At 39.8% G+C, this 18,744-nt stretch overlaps 1 protein-coding gene across 1 annotated transcript in view; it reads right to left on the bottom strand.

Annotated features, from left to right (window-relative positions):
* Positions 1 to 18,744, bottom strand: part of pibf1 (progesterone immunomodulatory binding factor 1) — a 135,321-nt gene that overhangs the window by 90,425 nt on the left and 26,152 nt on the right. Inside the window, exon 10 of the mRNA XM_043691368.1 lies at positions 13,516 to 13,614. Within this exon, the coding sequence (XP_043547303.1) occupies positions 13,516 to 13,614 (99 nt within the window). The remainder of the gene's footprint in view (positions 1 to 13,515; positions 13,615 to 18,744) is intronic.

Genomic DNA, 18,744 nt, shown 5'->3' with positions numbered 1-18,744 from the left:
TTTCTTATTTCTCAGTTCCATCCAAATAACTTCCCTGTATGTATTTCCGGGAATATCCTTCCTCAGCATAGCTGTAATGCTATCCCTTATCAAAAATGCCACTCCCCCTCCTCTTTTGCCTCCCTTTCTATCCTTCCTGTAGCATTTGTATCCTGGAACATTAAGCTGCCAGTCCTGCCCATCCCTGAGGCATGTTTCCGTAATTGCTATGATATCCGAGTCCCATGTTCCTAACCATGCCCTGAGTTTATCTGCCTTCCCTGTTAGGCCCCTTGCATTGAAATAAATGCAGTTTAATTTATTAGTCCTACCTTGTCCCTGCCTGCCCTGACTGTTTGACTCACTTCTGTTCTCAGCTGTACCCGTCTCAGATCAATCTCTTTTCTCACTATCTCCCTGGGTCCCACCCCACCACCTAACTAGTTTACATCCTCCCAATTCTAGCAAATTTCCCTTCCAGTATATTAGTCCCCTTCCAATTTAGGTGCAATCCGTCCTTCTTGTACAGGTCACTTCTACCCCAAAAGAGATTCCAATGATCCAAAAATGTGAATCCTTCTCCCATACACCAGCTCCTCAGCCATGCATTCATCTGCTCTATCCTCCTATTTCTGCCCTCACTAGCTCGTAGCACTGGGAGTAACACAGATATTACTACCCTTGAGAACCTTCTTTTTAAATTTCCAACTAACTCTCTGTAATCTCCCTTTAGAATCTCAACCTTTTCCCTTCAGTTGGTTCCAATGTGGACAATGACCTCTTGCTGGTCCCTCTTCCCCGTGAGAACATTCTGCACCCTCTCTGAGACATCCTTGATCCTGGCACCAGGGAAACAACACACCATTCTGCTTTTTCTCTGCTGGACACAGAAACGTCTGTATGTACATCGGACTACAGAATCCCCTAACACAATTGATTCCTTGGAAGCCGACGTACCCCTCGCTGCATTAGAGCTAGTCTCAATACCAGAAACTTGGCTGTTCGTGCTATGTTCCCCTGAGAATCCGTCACCCCCTACATTTTCCAAAACAGCATACCTGTTTGAAATGGGTATATCCACAAAAGACTCCTGCACTAGCTGCCTACCCCTCTTACCCTTCCTGGAGTTAACCCATCTATGTGACTGTATCTGAGACTTTCCCCCCTTACTATAACTGCCATCCATCACATTCTGTTGCAAATTCCTCATCGCTTCTATCTGTCTCTCCAACCGATCCACTCGATCTGATAAGATTCGCATCGAACAGCATTTATGGCAGATATAATCCGCAGTAACCCTTGAACTCTCTTTAAACTCCCACATCTGATAAGTAGTACATATCACTGCAAAGACCATTTCTGCTCCTTCACAATCTTCAGACCCAGAAAATAACACCGTCTTATTCCTCTACAAACACTGCCCCAGGTTAAATTAATAGCTATGGCTTATATTTTAAGTTTAATCAAGACATTTATCTCCAAAAACATATAATCAAGAAAAAACCCACTGTACTCACTAATACAGCCTTTCTCTTGGACAGACTTAAAACAACGATTAACTTGTCTGATTCTGTGCTGTGAACTTCTCCTCTAACAGTTCCTCCAAGATTAGTTGTGAATTTCACTGTTCGTTAATTTTCCCAGAAGCACTCCGATGTCCAGCGATACATGAATTCAAACAGCAAAAGCAGTAACTGTACAGGTTCTCTCTCTCTCTCCTGCACTGTCCTCACCATGTGCTTCCTTTGTCTGCTCTTCTCCCTTTTAAAACTGCTGTTGTTTTGACTTTTCTTTCCCCAAAGTTCTAAAACAATGCAACAGCATATAAAATAGTAATTGCTGCTCCTGGACTTCGAGGAAATCACCTCCAACACCTAAAATACCTCAAAAAAAGGAGCAGCTCTTACAGCCAGAAATTTTTCCCGTCCTCCATCTTGGATTACCCAGAAGACTGATGGAGATTAACCTTTCAGCCTTTTCTGTTTATTCAGTTATTATAATCTTCACCTGATTAAATTCATGCTCACCGTTGACGATTGGTGATAAATCAGAAATGCAATCAATTTGCCGAAACAAATTTAAACTTTCTTATTTAAATTTAAATTTCCTTGTAGAAATTCTTTTTCAGATTCAATCTTGGAAATGTGAATGTGCACTTAAAGGAATATCAGTCATTGTTACAATTTTTCAGTAGACCTCTGTCAATCATAGAACAGAATCATTGAATCCTGAAAATGAAAGCAGGCCATTTGGCCCATTCAGTCCACACTAACCTTCCAAAGAGCATCTCATCCTATCACTGTAATCCTGCATTTCCCATGGCTAATCAACCTAGCTTGCACATCCCTGGACACTATGGGCAATTTAGCATGGCTAATCCATGTAATCCGCAGATCTTTGGACTGTGGGTGGAAACAGGAGCACCTGGAGGAAACTCTCACAGAGTGGGGAAAACATGCAACTCCAGATAGTCGTCCAAACTCCCCATCCTCATTTCCCAAGCAATGGTTCAAATCAAGTCTGAACTTCCCACTAGTAGACCTCACAGTGTACAGTATCCTGATGTGCATTTACCAGCCGAATCAGTGGGTCATGATTTCGGAGTGTTTGCCTATCTCGCCCTCGGGTATTGAGGCCTCAATTAGTGCCATTGGCTGGGCCTATCTCATATTGTTTAAATAAAAGTTGACCAAGAGGCAGTGAAGGTGAGGACAAATTCTTTCTATCCATTTGATTTTGAAACAGTGTAAAAGTTGTTGATTATGCAGATTAAAAGGTAACATTCCACTTTCAAACAGATCAAGTATAATCTGGCTGTTAAAAGCACAGTGCCATATCAAATTGAGTTCAACACAGGTCACAGCTTGGATCCCAATTCACTCCAGTTTGTTTCAGTCGTGCTATTCTGGGCACTGACAAAACAGCAAATGTTGCAGCTCTCCAACCTGAGAATGCACATGTTCTGATGTTGATCGGGACTTAACTCTGAATGTTCCTTTCGATAAATCTTCTACTACAATGGCCCTCGAGCTAAGATGCTACTGAGTGGCGGCTAACTGATACTCTGGAAGAGCAACCCAATTTAGGTCAGTGTCTCTTCAGGAAATTGAAGAGGAGGGAATCTAATTTCAGAATCCTTCCTACATTCCCAGAGGTAGTGATGTGGTGTAGTAACTTGCACATGGACACACAACTGCATGGCATATAACTGACAATACATTTTAGCTTGGATAAATATCAGGTAGTAATGATAGAGAGAGCATTCATTATGGAACCTACAACCCTACAACAGGAAGTAAAGTGGAATATAACATATAATACAATACATTCTTTACAACAATCTAAATTATCCTGTTTTGAGTGAAAACATTTATTTGTAAACCATTATTTCTGCATTAGTTTCAAGTAAGTTTCCTATTTATATGCCAAATAAAAAAACTAGGTCTTTCCTGCTAATTTGACACCAGATCAAAGTATAAAAACTCTCAGATGTAATTACTGTGTATCAATTATGCACATTAGTTCTACTATAAATTATAAAATGCTCCCTGGGTACAATATTTACTCAAAACATAATGAATATGATAAATCAATGCAAGATTATCTGGGAATTTCTTTTACACTGAGCTATCATTTTCACATATGTATATTTTACAAGTATTAATCTTACATAACACTCAGCTCTTCTCTTGTGCCAAACTAACCCAGTTTGCCTCAATATAATAAAACAAAGAATTGCGGATGCTGTAGACCTGAAGCAAAAACAAACTGCTAGAAAAACTCTGCACATGTGGCAGCACCCATGTGAAAAAAGCAGTTTTCGAGTTTGGTGACTTTTCATCAGTTTGCCTCAACTTCATCCACCAAGTTTCAAGCAGTTTTGTAATTGATCTTAATCTGATTACCATTTCTTTTCTACTAATATCTGGCAGAACATCATGTTTTTTAAGCTAGGAATGTGAAATCAATTTGGCAGAGCACCACATTTAAAACAAAACTGTCAACCAGTAAAAGAACAAAATACCATACAAACTTCATTTGCAAACAAGTGGAAGTCAGAAAAGGACATGTTTGATTCAGCTGTGATACCATCCATCCTATGAAATTACATAAATTTGATTTATGTTCCATTAAATTTAGAAAGTTAGGATGTGACCTAATCAACATGTTTAAATGATAAAAGGACTAGCTTGGGTAAATACAATTAGAGCTAGATTATTTAGGAATGAAGTCTGTTGAGGCCTTCATTTCTTTTTCCTTCAAACATTTTTGTTTTGGAGCTGTGAAGTGTGAGCTAAGAGCTGAAGGGGATTTTTGAGTTGTGAGCAGCAGCTTGTTTAAAAAAAACTCAAAAAACTGATATTTGTTAATGATGTCAGTCCTGAAGTTAATTATTGATTGTTTCGTGTTCAAAGTATTCTGTTGACATTTCAAATCTGGACTGGAATTATACTCAAACAGACCAAAATGTTTGAATGTTAACAGGACCTCACAAGAAGGTTGGTGCCAACAGAACGTTAGAAAAAGAGAATTCAAAGTTTGCACTGGTTTTGAACTGTGTTGTGTCAAACAGATTGTAGTTACCAAAGCTACAGGAGAGAATTTGATTGCACCCTGGTTATCCTCCCATTATCAACCTACTGAAAGTTCAAAGAATAGCATTGGAACTCAGTTGTAAGAATTAAATGAATATTCCTTGGAACTGACTGTAAGCAATTTGCATTGACCAGTGTAATTGGAAACCAAGGAAGATACAATTCCATGTGCCTGAGACATTATGAATTGTGGTAACAACTTAAATCAATTGGTCATTTATATCTTTCTTATAGTTCTTTTGATTTATTCCTTAACTGTGTCTGTTGGTCTGAAAGAAAGTGTGGAAACTCAAATCAAGGAAGATTAGTTTTAGATCATAGATATAATTAGATTCCTTTGTTGTTTAACTTTGCTTAGCTAAAACTACTATATTAATAATGAATGACTAATTGTTTAGTTTAAGCTATAAACCTAATGCCGAGTATTAATTATTCACAAAGTCTGGTACTGGTTATTCAAAGACTGGTTATTCAAACAGTCTGGTTAGGAATCATTGGTGTCAATTTTTAAGGTCTTTGAATGCTTTGATTTTACTGATTTGAGTTGGCAATCTGTCTTCGTGTGGTAATAATGAAGGAATTTTTTCCACACAAAATGTAGCTAAAATCTGGAATTATCGTCCTAAAAAGTGGTGATTCCTGAGTCATTTCTTCAAAATTGAGGTGACAATTGTTTGTCGACAAGGTAATCAAGCGATATAGATTAAAGGCAAGTGAACAGAAGAGCAGCTGTTATCTAATAGAATGGAAGAACAGACTCAAGGGGCTGAATATCTCACTCCCTTTTGTCTTTAAAGCTAAACAACTTATCATTTGGAAGGGGGGATGGGGTTAGGGTGGGGCCATCTGTCCTTAAGTGAAGAGACCATCTGCCATGAGTGGTGACATATGACATTGCTTGTTTATTGGAGAGATGCATCTGTCGTGGGGACTGTGTGGTTGGAGGAAAGGAGGCTGCAAGTTGTGTCTGGGGGTAAAGAGATATTGCAAGGGGGTGGGAGGGGAGACAGATGCTGTGAGGGGATGGTGGGAGATGGAGGCTGTAAGGAGGTGGTGGAGAGATGGAGACTGCAAAGGGTTGTTGCGGGAAGGGAAGACAGAGCCTGCAATCTGCAAGTAGGATTGTGGGGGAGAAGAGAAGTAGCTGCAAAGTGGAGTGGGAAGAGGAGGTAGAGAGAGAAGGAGACTGCAAGGGGATAGGGGAAGAATGAAGCTGCCAAGAGGGATAAAAGAGGGCAGTGTAATAAGCTGCAGAAAGGCTGCATGGAGGCGGCTGTGGTGGTGATGGGGCAGAAGGAGCGATACATGACGAAGGCTGTGGAGAGGCATGGGGAGGTTGCAACAGGGTTGGTTATGAGGTGGAGTAGGACAGTGTAAAGGCAGGCAATGGGTGTGCTGCAAGAGAGCCAGGGAGGGAAATGTTTGAAGGGAGACAGCAAGGCCAGGTTGGAAGGAAGCAGTAAAGGAGATAGAAATTATCAAATGGTTTTAAATCTGTCAACAAATAAACACTCAGCTAATTAAGAATAAAGAAAACCTGAAATTGCTTAGGGAATTAATTCCTTGCAAAGTTGAATCTCTAGTTTAAGAATGCACACACTCAATAGCTATTATATGGGTGAAATGCAATGGATGCTATTATAATGAATGTGCATGTATCAACTGCTACATTCAAATCTGAGATTATGGGGAGATGCAGTAAAAAGGCTAATAACTGCCTCCTTAAAATATTCCAGCTTTGTATATCTAGAATGGAAAGTATTAGGTGCAACCTCACTAGTCTGCATCTGGTGTGTTAGTCATGGTTGTGTGTGTGTGCAAGTGTGTCATTGTGTAAAAGAAAAGTTGTTGTTAATTAATATCTGTTGACTTGTGCCAAATTGAGCTCTGTAGTATCCAGAAAATTGATGCTTTCCTTATGTGTTGCAATTGTCAGTTTAATGGAGATTGATTGTTATTAAGGATACTTATGAATTCTATTTGTTCTGCTTCCTTGTGGGCCCAAATACCCAATGTGTATACAATCACTGAAAGTATTGTTACTATGTGACTGGATTACTTAATGGAGTAAGTGTTATAAAGATTTTCTTTTTTTTTTGTCTGAGGATTTAAGTGTTGAAGGATTGTGGAAGAATTGATTTATTTCAAGTTTTGTGGAAATACCTGGAAAGATTTATTTAAAAGAGGCTGCTGAAAGGTCACTATGGACATTGAAGAAGAATTCTTCACAAAAAATCACCCTGTTGCTGAATACCACTTGTTCTGTTGTCGATCCCTGCAAGGGTGGTTTGAACAGTGACTGGATGGAGTTTGTTTCGGTTTCTGGAATTAGCGGGGTCAGTAACGAAGATGGGCAATGTGAAGGAGATTTCACCTGAATAAATATATCTGGGAATTTGGTACAAAGTGAGGATTCAGCTGATCAGGAAAGAGATGCTTTATGTAAAGTTTACTATAAGAAGCAAACTGCTGAATAGAGAATTGAGAGGAGGGAGGGTAGGTGTGGGTTTTTCTACCCTTTTCTAACCCTTCAGCACTTACCTTCCAATTTTGTGCAGGAGGAGGAACAGGTAAATCATTAAACTGTAAGCTTTATTAGCTAGTATTTTATTATTAATCAGAATTGTAACCTTTACTGCTTATGCCAAAACATTTGGGACGTGTAGGCTGAGTTAATTACAGATTAAATCGCAAATCACGAACTAATTTACACATATTAAAGATTTCAGAGCAACTAATGTGCTGTGATTGCAGAACATGGGAGCTTCTGGATATTGTTGTTATCCAGGGAAAATTCATCTGCAGTAAATGCTTGAAGCTGCAAGAACTTCGGCTCGAGGGAAGTTACTGGACAGATTTTTTTTTCTAGGAGGCAGTCAGACCCCTTACAACAGGCTCTTCCAATTTGGTCAGTGGTCAAGGACAGGAAAGTGTAATTGCTAATGAAGCAGATAAGGGGACCCAGAAGCCAGGAGTGCAGCAGCCTCAGCCTTTGCAATCGTCCAACAGGTTTGACATTCTTTCTGCTCGGATGAGGCAGAGGCCTTCAGCATGGAAGAGCTCACGGCACTGGGGGATATGAAGGGGATAGTAATAAGGAATGTGTTGATAGTAGGAGATAGTATACAGAGATTAACACTGCTCTCTGCAGCAAAGATAGTGAGTCTAGGTGGCTGTGTTATCTGCCTAGTGCCAGAAATGGTCATATACCAATTCTGGCACTAGGCAGGAGAATGATTTGTGATGGGAAGTGATTGTGTTCTACCTCAGTTCCAATGACATACTGCTGAGGCAGTATGAAAAGCTGGGTGCTAAATTAAATAGTAGACCCACAAAGATTATAATCTCTGGATTACTCCCTGAGCCACATCGAGATTGGTGTAGGATGAATAAGATAAGTTAATGCACATCTCAAAGACTGGTATGACAGAATTGGGTTCTGGTTTATGGGACATTTGGCACAGTCCAGGGATCCTTACCTTGAGACAGTCAAGACTGAAATGTGTTGGGACTGGTGTTCTCATGAGCCACATAACTAAGGAAGTAGAGAGGTCTTTAAAACAAACACGTGGAGGTGAAGGATCAAGCTTTGGTAAATTTAACAAATCAAGGGATGGAGTCAAAGCAGGAGAACAAAATATTAATGTTGAATTGAATTGAATTTATTGTCACATGTATCGAGGCATAGTGAAAAGCTTTGTCTTGTGAGCAATACAGGCAGATCACAGAGTTAAATAGCATAGATAAGTAAATATTAGGTAAACAGCGGCAAAACAAATACAGAGGTACAGGCGAATGCTGAGAGTTTGAGAGTCCATTCAGTATTCTAACAACATAGAACATAACAGCGCAGTACAGGCCCTTCGGTCCTTGATGTTGCACCGCCCTGCCATACTAATCTGAAGCCCATCCCACCCACATTATTCCATGTACGTCCATTTGCCTGTCCAATGACAATTTAAATGCACTTAAACTTGGCGAATCTACTACCGATGCAGGCAAAGCATTCCACACCCTTACTACTCTCTGATTAAAGAAACTATCTCTGGCATCTGTCTTATACCTATCTCCCCTCACTTTAAAGTTGTGTCCCCTCGTGTTTGCCATCCCCATACTTGGAAAAAGCCTCTCCCTGTCCACCCTATCTAACCCTCTAATTATCTTGTATGTCTCTATTAAGTCCCCTCTCAACCTTCTTCTCTCTAACGAGAACAGCCTCAAGGTCCTCAGCCTTTCCTCATAAGACATTCCTTCCATACCAGGCAAAATCCTAGTAAATCTCCTCTGCACCCTTTCCAAAGCTTCCACATCCTTCTTATAATGTGGTGACCAGAACTATACACAATACTTCAAGTGTGGCCGTACCAGAGCTTTGTACAGCTGCAGCATAATCTCCTGGTTCCGGAAGTCAATCCCTCTATTAAAAAAGGCCAAAACACTGTATGCCTTCTTAAGAACCCTGTTAATCTGAGTGGCAACTTTCAGGGATCTGTGTACATGGACACCGAGATCTCTCTGCTCATCTGCACTCCCAAGAATCTTACCATTAGTCCAGTACTTTGCATTCCAATTACTCCAGCCAAAGTGTATCACCTCACACTTGTCCACATTAAACTCCATTTGCCACCTCTCAGCCCAGATCTGCATCCTATCTATGTCTCTCTGCAACCTACTACATCCTCCGTCACTATCCACAACTCCACCGATCATAGTGTCATCCGCAAATTTACTAACCCACCCTTCTAAGCCCTCATCCAGGTCATTTATAAAAATGACAAACAGCAGTGGACCCAACACGACCCTTGCAATACGCCGCTCGTAACTGGACACCAAGATGAACATGTTCCATCAACTACAACGCTCTGTTTTCTTTCAGCAAGCCAATTAGTGATCCAAACTGCTATGTCTCCCACAATCCCATTCCTCCGCATTTTGTATAATAGCCTACTGTGGGGAACCTTATCGAACGCCTTGCTGAATTCCATATACACCACATAACCAATTTACTCTCATCTACCTGTTTGGTAACTTTGTCAAAAAACTCAATAAGATTCGTTAGGCACGATCTACCCTTCACAAAACCGTGCTGACTGTCCCTGATCAGATTATTCTTTTCTAGATGGTTATAAATCCTATCTCTTATAACCTTTCCTAACAACTGAAGTGAGACTCACTGGTCTGTAATTACCAGGATTGTCTCTACTACCCTTTTTGAACAAGGGAACCACATTTGCTATCCTCCAGTCCTCAGGCACTATTCCTGTAGACAATGATGATTTGAAGATCAATGCCAAAGGCTCGGCAATCTCTTCCCTTGCTTCCCAGAGGATCCTAGGATAGATCCCATCTGGCCCAGGGGACTTCTCTATTTTCACACTCTGCAGTATTTCTAATTCTTCTTCCTTGTGAACCTCAATCTCTTCTAGTCTAGATGCAAGTATCTTTGTATCTTCCTCGCCAACATTTTCATTTTCTATAGTGAACACTGTCAAAAAATATTTATCTAGTGCTTCCCCTATCTCCTCTGACTCCATACACAACTTTCCACTATTATCCTTGATTGGCCCTCATTTAACTCTCGTCATTCTTTTATTCCTGACATACTATTTCAAAACCAGCTGGTGTGTGTGTGTTCAGGCTTCTGTAACTTCTCCCCAATGGTAGAGGTTGAAGAAAAGCATTGGCAGGGTGGGATGGATCTTTGAGAATGCTGGCAGCCTTTCCTTGACAGGCTTGAAGGGCAAGTGATATAGCACCGACGTGGATCTGTTGGTCCGATAGGCAAATTGGAATAGGTCAAGAGTAGCGGGGAGGCTGTACTTGGTTAATGCCATGACCAGCCTTTCAAAGCACTTTATGACCACCGAAGTTAGGGCCACGAGGCAGTAGTCATTGAGACATACTGTAGAGCCTTCTTTGGCACAGGGATGATGTTGGCTCTCTTGAAACAGGCAGGAAGAGGTTGAAGATGTCCCAGAAGACCTCTGCCAGTTGATTTGTGCATGCTCTGAGTGCACGGCCGGGTACTCCGTCTGGCCCCATCGCTTTCCTTGGATTCACATGAAGGAAAACTGGTCTGACCTCTGATGCAGTGACTGTTGTGATATGTTCGCCAGGACTTGTCGGAATAGGTTTGTTATGTCTCCGCCAAAATTCTGCTCAAAGCGAGCGTAGAAGGTATTGAGACGATCTGGAAGGGATGTGTCATTGTCTGCTATCTTGCACTGTCTCTTTTTACAACCTGTGATGTCATTCTGTCCTTGCCATAGTCACCGGGTGTCTTAATGGCTCTGCAAAGGTCATACTTGGATTTCTTACATTTGAGTGGGTCTCCTGAACTGAAGGCCTCACAGAACCTGCTAAAAACCAAATGCATGTCCTGATTCATCCAGGGGTTCCTGTTGGGGAACACCCGGATTGATTTCCTTAGTATGCAGTCCTCCACACACTTGTTGATAAAGTCTGTGATGATGGTGGTGTACTCGTTCAAGATACCTGCGGACTGTTTGAACATGCCCCTATCAGCCGATTCCAGACAGCACTGGAGTTGATCCTCTGCCTCCTCCAAACAGCACTGGACCTGTATCCGCAAGGGGGTCTCCTGCTTGAGCTTTTGCCTGTAAGCCAGGAGAAGAAACACGGCATTGTGTTTGGAGTTCCGGAAATGAGAGCAGGGAATGGAGCGGTAGGCATCTTTCACAGTGGTGTAGCAGTGGTCTCAAATGTTCAGGTCCCTGGTGGGGCAGGAAATGTTCTAGTGATACGTGGGCAACACCTTCCATAGATTGGCTTAATTGAAGTGGCCAGTTTCAATAACAGGGCCTTGGGGTGTTCCGTCTCCAGGGTGTTAGTGGTGGAGTACAACACATCCAGAGCTTCCTTAAACATTGCTTGTGGCGGTATATATATAGCAGTTAGTATGTTAAAGGTAAAGGTCAGAGAATGGCAGGAAGAGACAAAAGAAAAATACTAAAGGATATATAAGCAGTGAGGACTAGATGCCACAAAGGTAACGGAAGTACAAAACTCAAGGCTTGTATCCAAATACCAAGCGAATAAAGTGATAGTGAGCATTGAGGTGAATAAATATGATTTGATACCATTATGGAGATGTGGCTGCAGGATGACAAGAATTAGGTTATCAATATTGAGGGATACATGACAACCATGAAGAATAGGAAGATCCGAAAAGATGGAGGCACAGCATTGACAATCACAGATGGCATTACTGCAATAATTAAAGTTGCTTCAAATGATTAGATTGTTGAATCTGTTTGGGTGGAGATGAGAATAGTATAAGAAAGAAGTCACTTGTAGGAGCAATCTACCTAGTTTCTGAATAATGACCACATTTGTAAGATGAATCATTCAAGAAGAAATATTGAATACTTCTTTTATGTAGTGGCACTAGAGCAACTGGAGTTGAACCTAACCCTCCAGCCACAGTGAAAACGAAAAACTTCTGTAAACCAAAAATGTAACCCTCGGGAAAATCTCAACAACAGTCCTTTGAAAAGAAAAATATCCCTGGTGTAAATAAGTGAGAAATTGAAGAATACCATCAACTAGCTCTTTGATGAAAATTCTTAGATGATATAGGAACTATCACAGACCGCTGTTCCTCTCCAGTCTGTTAAATTGGATAACCTCATATGTTCTCACATCGAACACTATCTGCTGGTTTGGTTCACATTCATAACCAATCCATTCCAATTTCTAGTCACATCCACACTATTTAGAGCTAGCTGTATGAACACAATCCACAAACTTAGACATGTAGCTGTCTATTCATTTAACCAAGTCATTTGAAAATGTAGTAAAAAGAAAAAGTGACCAAGTACAGACCCCTGTGTCACATCATTACAGACATTCTGAAAATGTGGATATATACTCATTAACCCAAATGACGATTCAGATATGAAACAAATTCACTATTCCAGATAATGTATTGCCCCCATTTACATCCATTATTATTAATAGTCTCTTAAGTCAAATATTGCCACTTGGCTTTAGGAGGTACAGATAGGGAAGTCTGTTACGTGGATTATCAAATTGTTGTGCTTTTACTTCTAGCTCTTGACATTTTCTTTTATTGCCCAGTTACCACACATTTGTCTTCCTGCATCAAACCTTGTGTTATTTAATCCTTCCTGCGTTTCACATCTTAACACAACTTTCCCTTTCCCTTTGTTCCCTCTCCTTGTCTCCTTTTCATCTCTTTACTTGCTTAAAATCTGGTACATCGCTTGATGCAATTCTACCAAAATGTCATTGATCTGAAGCTTTAAGGGCCTTTTCAATCTTTACAAATACTGCCTAATTCTAAGATTATTTTCAACATTCTTTCACTTTCATTTGATACAAAGTCACTGTTTAATAGATATTCCATTTTCTGATTTCCAATTACAGTATTGTATCTGCCTGTCATTTTAAGACACACATTAGTTTATCAACTTATTAATGTATTTGCAAAAGCTTTTAGTGTTCTCTTTGACATCTCTTGCAATCTACATAAAAAAGAAACAAGATCCTTGAATGGGGAAAAAGCTGATGTGGATGAAGTCATGCATTAATTCATCTTTATGTAACGTTCCAAATTTGAGCCATCCCCAGCGACTAAAAAGGAACTTGCATCCCTGCTACACAATCTTTTTTCTGTAATATGTGGGTTATACTCAAATTAAAAATACCAAAGGCTTCAGCTGTGGAATGCCCAAGAGTATATATGGTTTTAACACAACAGTGCCAAGCATATTTAGAAATTGAAGAAAATTGTAGGCAAAGTTTTTAAAACAAAATGTCTATAAATTACATCAGTAGAAGATATGTAATTTTAAGTGTAACTGTAAAAAAGCACATGCTTATCCAATTCTAACCAACATAGACATGCAAGAATATTGAATTTTCTGTGCACTAAACATGCTTATCTATCAACACCTACTGGTCCAGAAGTTGGTCACATTTTGCTAGCGCATCCTTTTCTGCTTCAACAGCTCGGTCCTTTTCTGCAACTGCATTGTCTCTTGCTTCCCTTAAATTCCTAAAATTGGATAAATTAGAAAAAAGGCCTTCAGTGATTATAGTAAAATTTGGAAATTGTCCAGTCAACAAGCAGGTTGCACGACTGTTCAATATAAAATTTCAAGATTTTAAATCTTTGTTGATACCAAACTTACTGCAGCAATGACTCACACAGTAAGTCATAAAATAATACCTTGAGTTACTGATAAAAGGAGCTGATGTTATTCAAAATGCTTCGTCGCTAATTTATTAACGTGTTGGGTGAGGAAATTTGAGACACTATGAATACTAAAATTGGTTTGATAAAGGTTGTAAGCAAATTAGCAGAGAAACTAGAATTGAAAAATAACAGTTTCATCTAGTTCCACAGTAAAAGGAAAATTGAATTTAGACATGAACAGCAAGTAGTTTGGAAATTTTAGACACATGAAAAAGTTGTGCATGTTTGTTTTTCCTCTTTCTACTACCTAACCCCAGACTGTTAAGTTTGGTAACTAAAATGAAAAGCAAATTATTGCTGATGCAGAGAAATAAAACACATTTTATTGTTTACATTCTATCTTTCCCGGTCAAATAAAAGGTCATAGATCTGAAACGTTAACCTTCCTGTCCATCTGTGAATCTGCCACACATGCTGAATAATTCATGTTTAAGTTGGAAACAAATTGGTTGACAATATCACAGCATTATCTCAGAGAGTGAACACACAGGTAGGAGACAATCGTTTCACAACTTGGTTCTCTTATTATCCAAGGCAGTGAAACTCTCCAAAAATAAGGATGCTTCCTGCATTATCTGTCTCAAACTAGCTGCAGTGACAAATATAAACAGTGCCTTGAGGCAAAAAATTGGTGCTAATGCAGCACTACTTGGTGGCACAGCTTCAAGTCCAGAAAGGCATAAAATAGCTTTGTTAGCCTGTTCTGAATTTTCCCTCATTTCATGTGTTCCAAATTTGCAATATAGTTTAGCAACAATTACACAGGTAAATAATTGATCAGATATTGTAACATTAACGCTGGTGCCAATTAAGTAAAAGTATTCAACTCTATATTAGATGATCATTGGTTCAAGTCCCAGTCCAGAGTCTGAACAGAAGTTCAGCTGACAGTTAAGTGTAATACTGAAAGTACTCTCCTTCAGTTATGATTCCAACTAATGGCCTTACTATACAAGTCGGATCCCAATGCAAGGTTTGGTTTAATGGACCATAAGTTTTAAATTGATATTAGTTTACTGTGCTGGTCAGTCACTGACATGTAAGAGGGTGTCAATGAACTTTTAACAAAAGTACTTCAAGGTTTATTATATACATACTTAAAACAAAAAATAAAACTACATTACCACACAAAAAGTTTATTTGAGACAATCTTTTTACAATAAGATCTAAGGATTCAAACCTTTTTGAAGTCCCTAGCAAAAATATATGTATCATCTATAACTATGGGTAAGGTACCGGAGAACTGAAGGATGGCTAATGCTGTGCTTTTATTTTAGAAAAGGTCTGAGGGGAAGCCTGAGAACTATAGACCTGTTCAGTCTGACATCGGTGGTGGCTAAGTTGTTGGAGGTGATTCTGAATGATAGGGTTTACATGCACGTGGAGAGGCAATGATTAGAGATGGTTAGCATGGTTTTGTGCGAGGGAAATTGTGCCTCTCAAACTTGATTCAGTTTTTTGAAGTTACCAAAAGATTGATGCGGGCAGAGCAGTAGACTTTGTTTTACTTGGACTTACTTGGCCTTTGTTAAGATTTACATGGTTGACTAATTAGTCAAGTTGGATCATATGGGATTCAGGGTGACCTTGCAAACTGGATATAAAATTGGCTTTACAGTCAATTTTACAGAGGATGGTGGTGGAGACTGAAGGCCTGTGACCAGCGGTGTTCCACAGGGATTAGTATTGTGTCCGCTTTTGTTTGTCACTTATATAAATGATTTAGATGAGAATATAGGAGATATGGTTAGTAAGTTTGCAACTGACACCGAAAATGGTTGTACAGCAGACAGTGGAGGAGGTTATCTAAAATTGTAAAAAGATCTTGATCAAGTGGATCAAAGGGCTGAGGAGTTGCAGATGGAGTTAAATTTGGATAAATGTTAGGTATTGCATTTTGGTAAAACAATCAAGGACATGGCATATAATTAATGGAAGGACCCTGGGCAGTGATGTAGAACAGACAGACTTTGTGGCTCAGGTAGATAATTCTTTGAAATGTGTGTCACAGGGAGACAAGGGGACTAAGAAGGCATTTAGCATGCTTGCCTCCATTGCTCAGACTTTTGAGTATAGGAGTTGAGACCTCATGCTGAGGTTGTGCAGGGCGTCAGTGAGGCCTCTGCTGGAATATAGTGTGCAGTTCTGGTCATCCAGTTATAGGAAAGATATTATTAAACTGGAGAGGGTTTAGAAAAAAATTATCAGGATGGTGCCAGGAATGGAGGGTTTGAATCTTAAAAATAGGCTGGGACTTTTTCCACTGGAGCATTGAAGGTTGAGGGGTGACCTTACTGAAGTTTATAAAATCATGATGGGCATAGATAAGGTGAATAGCAAAGGTCTTACCCTAAGTTAGGGGAGTTCAAAACTAGGGGGCATATTTTTAAGCTAAGAGGAATAAGCTTTTAAAATGTTGAAATGTTGAGTCTCCTGCTCCTCGGATGCTGCCTGACCGACTGTGCTTTTCCAGCACCACACTCTTCAACTCTTATCTCTCAGCCAATACATCTAAACAGTATAACAGATAATCTATATAAATTCTATTTGTGAGTGCAAACTGGCTGCTGTGCTATCCTACAATGAATGATTATAACAAGGATGTATTCTCTTGTGGGAAAACCTCGAACTAGGATGTCCCAGTATAAAAATGAGGGCTGCGACCATTTAAGACAGCTGAGGAGAATTATTTCTCTCAAAGGGACATGAGTCTTTGTAATGCTGTTCCTCAAAAGGTGGTAGAAGAGTCTTTAATAATTGTTAAGGTGGAAGTTGGGTGTGAAAGTTTATGGGAGGTTGTCAGACCATGGGGTAATCAGATCTGTCATGATCTTATTGAATGGTTGAGCAGGTTTGACAGGTTGAAAGCCTTTTGCCTAACTCTTATATTTCTATGTAAAATACCAAAATGGCTACTTTGCTTGCCTGAGGTCTAAACAATTACTATATACTTACACAAGTCTTTTCATACATTCTACTTGGAACTTTGGCCAAATCTGTGACTGTCACCACTTAGAGGGACAATGCATCATATCCAAGGGACATAACTGCCTGCATTTTTGCAAATAATGCACCATTTGAATTTGAACCATATCATCATCCCTTCAATGTTAGTGGATCACAAAACCTGGAACTGACCTCCTAACAGTGCATCAGTTCAAGAAGGCAACTTCTTGAATGCCAGCACATTTTCAAGGACAGGTGGACAATATTGTAACCTCATTTGATGTCAGTGTTAAATCTATTATTAGGTTACAGTTTCGCACAGCCAGGAGTAAGGTAACTTGGTTCCAACTCACAAAAGTTTTGCATACTCCGGAAGTTCTATCCAATTTACATCTTAATCATGTTGAGTATTGTTAGCCAAGTATACTCCTCAAAAGCAAAAACTACACCATTGTACCTTGCCCTAGCCTTTACAAAATATGTTGTTATAGTTATAACTCCATAAATCATTAAACATTCTTGCCCCAGGACATAACTATAGCAAACTAACATTTTTTGAAGCTTGAGGTATATACCTGGGAGGTCAGGAACAAATGCAATTTGGAAGAGAATCTTGTTTGATTAACAGTTGATCAGAAGCTAATCTCGATGAAATAAGTAGAAAATCAATTGAAATGAGTAATGGAATAGAATGGCACATCAGTGCACTAACTTGTTGAACCATAAATTTGTAGGGTCTGTGCTTGCAGCTAATATCAGTCATGATAAATTCTCAATCCAAGCTAGCTGACAGGAGGAACCGAATAAACGTTGGACATCTCACTGTTATGGTGTGTGTGTTTTTGTCGGGGGGATTGTAATTCCGAAAAATAATCCTTCAACAGCACATTGATGCAAAACAATATCGTAGAGAGTAGTAGAGAAACAGGAATTCCACTGAACATGCTGTTTGAACTAAATAAAACTTTTTTTTAATATAAGCAATACTATTAATTTGCCTCATGGTTTATGCAAGCATAATAATGTTGTGGTTCTGTTCGCCGAGCTGGGAATTTGTGTTGCAGACGTTTCGTCCCCTGTCTAGGTGACATCCTCAGTGCTCGGGTGCCTCCTGTGAAGTGCTTCTGTGATCTTTCCTCCAGTATTTGTAATGGTTTGAATCTGCTGCTTCCGGTTGTCAGTTCCAGCTGTCCGCTGCAGTGGTCGGTATATTGGGTCCAGGTCGATGTGCTTATTGATTGAATCTGTGGATGAGTGCCGTGCCTCTAGGAATTCCCTGGCTGTTCTCTGTTTGGCTTGTCCTATAATATTAGTGTTGTCCCAGTCGAATTCATGTTGCTTGTCATCTGCGTGTGTGGCTACTAAGGATAGCTGGTCGTGTCGTTTCGTGTATAAAAATTATAGGACAAGCCAAACAGAGAACAGCCAGGGAATTCCTAGAGGCATGGCACTCATCCACAGATTCAATCAATAAGCACATCGACCTGGACCCAATATACCGACCACTGCAACAGACAGCTGGAACTGACAACCGGAAGCGGCAGATTCAAACCACTACAAATGCCGGAGGAAAGATCACAGAAGCGCTTCACAGGAGGTTCCCAAGCACTGAGGACGTCACCTAGACAGGGGACGAAACGTCTACAACACAAATTCCCAGCTCGGCGAACAGAACCACAACAACGAGCACCCGAGCTACAAATCTTCTCACAAACTTTGAAGCATAATAATCAATACAAACAAATGGGTGGGAATACTGGATTCATTAAAAAGATTTAACATGTTATCATAAACATCATAAGCCACTGTACCTCCGTAGGAACCAAGCCATTCAGAGGAAATGAGGTTCAGCAATTGGGAAGAATTAATTTGAAATCTCAATCAATATCAAGAAGGTAAAATATTGCCACTAACATTATTAATAAATTACAATCTTGAAAAGTATATATACTGGCATTATTGTCAGTAGCTGGACTTGAATCT

Source organism: Chiloscyllium plagiosum, chromosome 6 (genome assembly GCF_004010195.1).
Source record: "Chiloscyllium plagiosum isolate BGI_BamShark_2017 chromosome 6, ASM401019v2, whole genome shotgun sequence".
NCBI classification, from domain to species: domain Eukaryota; kingdom Metazoa; phylum Chordata; class Chondrichthyes; order Orectolobiformes; family Hemiscylliidae; genus Chiloscyllium; species Chiloscyllium plagiosum.
The sequence above is the reverse complement of the archived record's forward strand: the minus strand, read 5'-3'. Positions and strand labels throughout refer to the sequence as shown.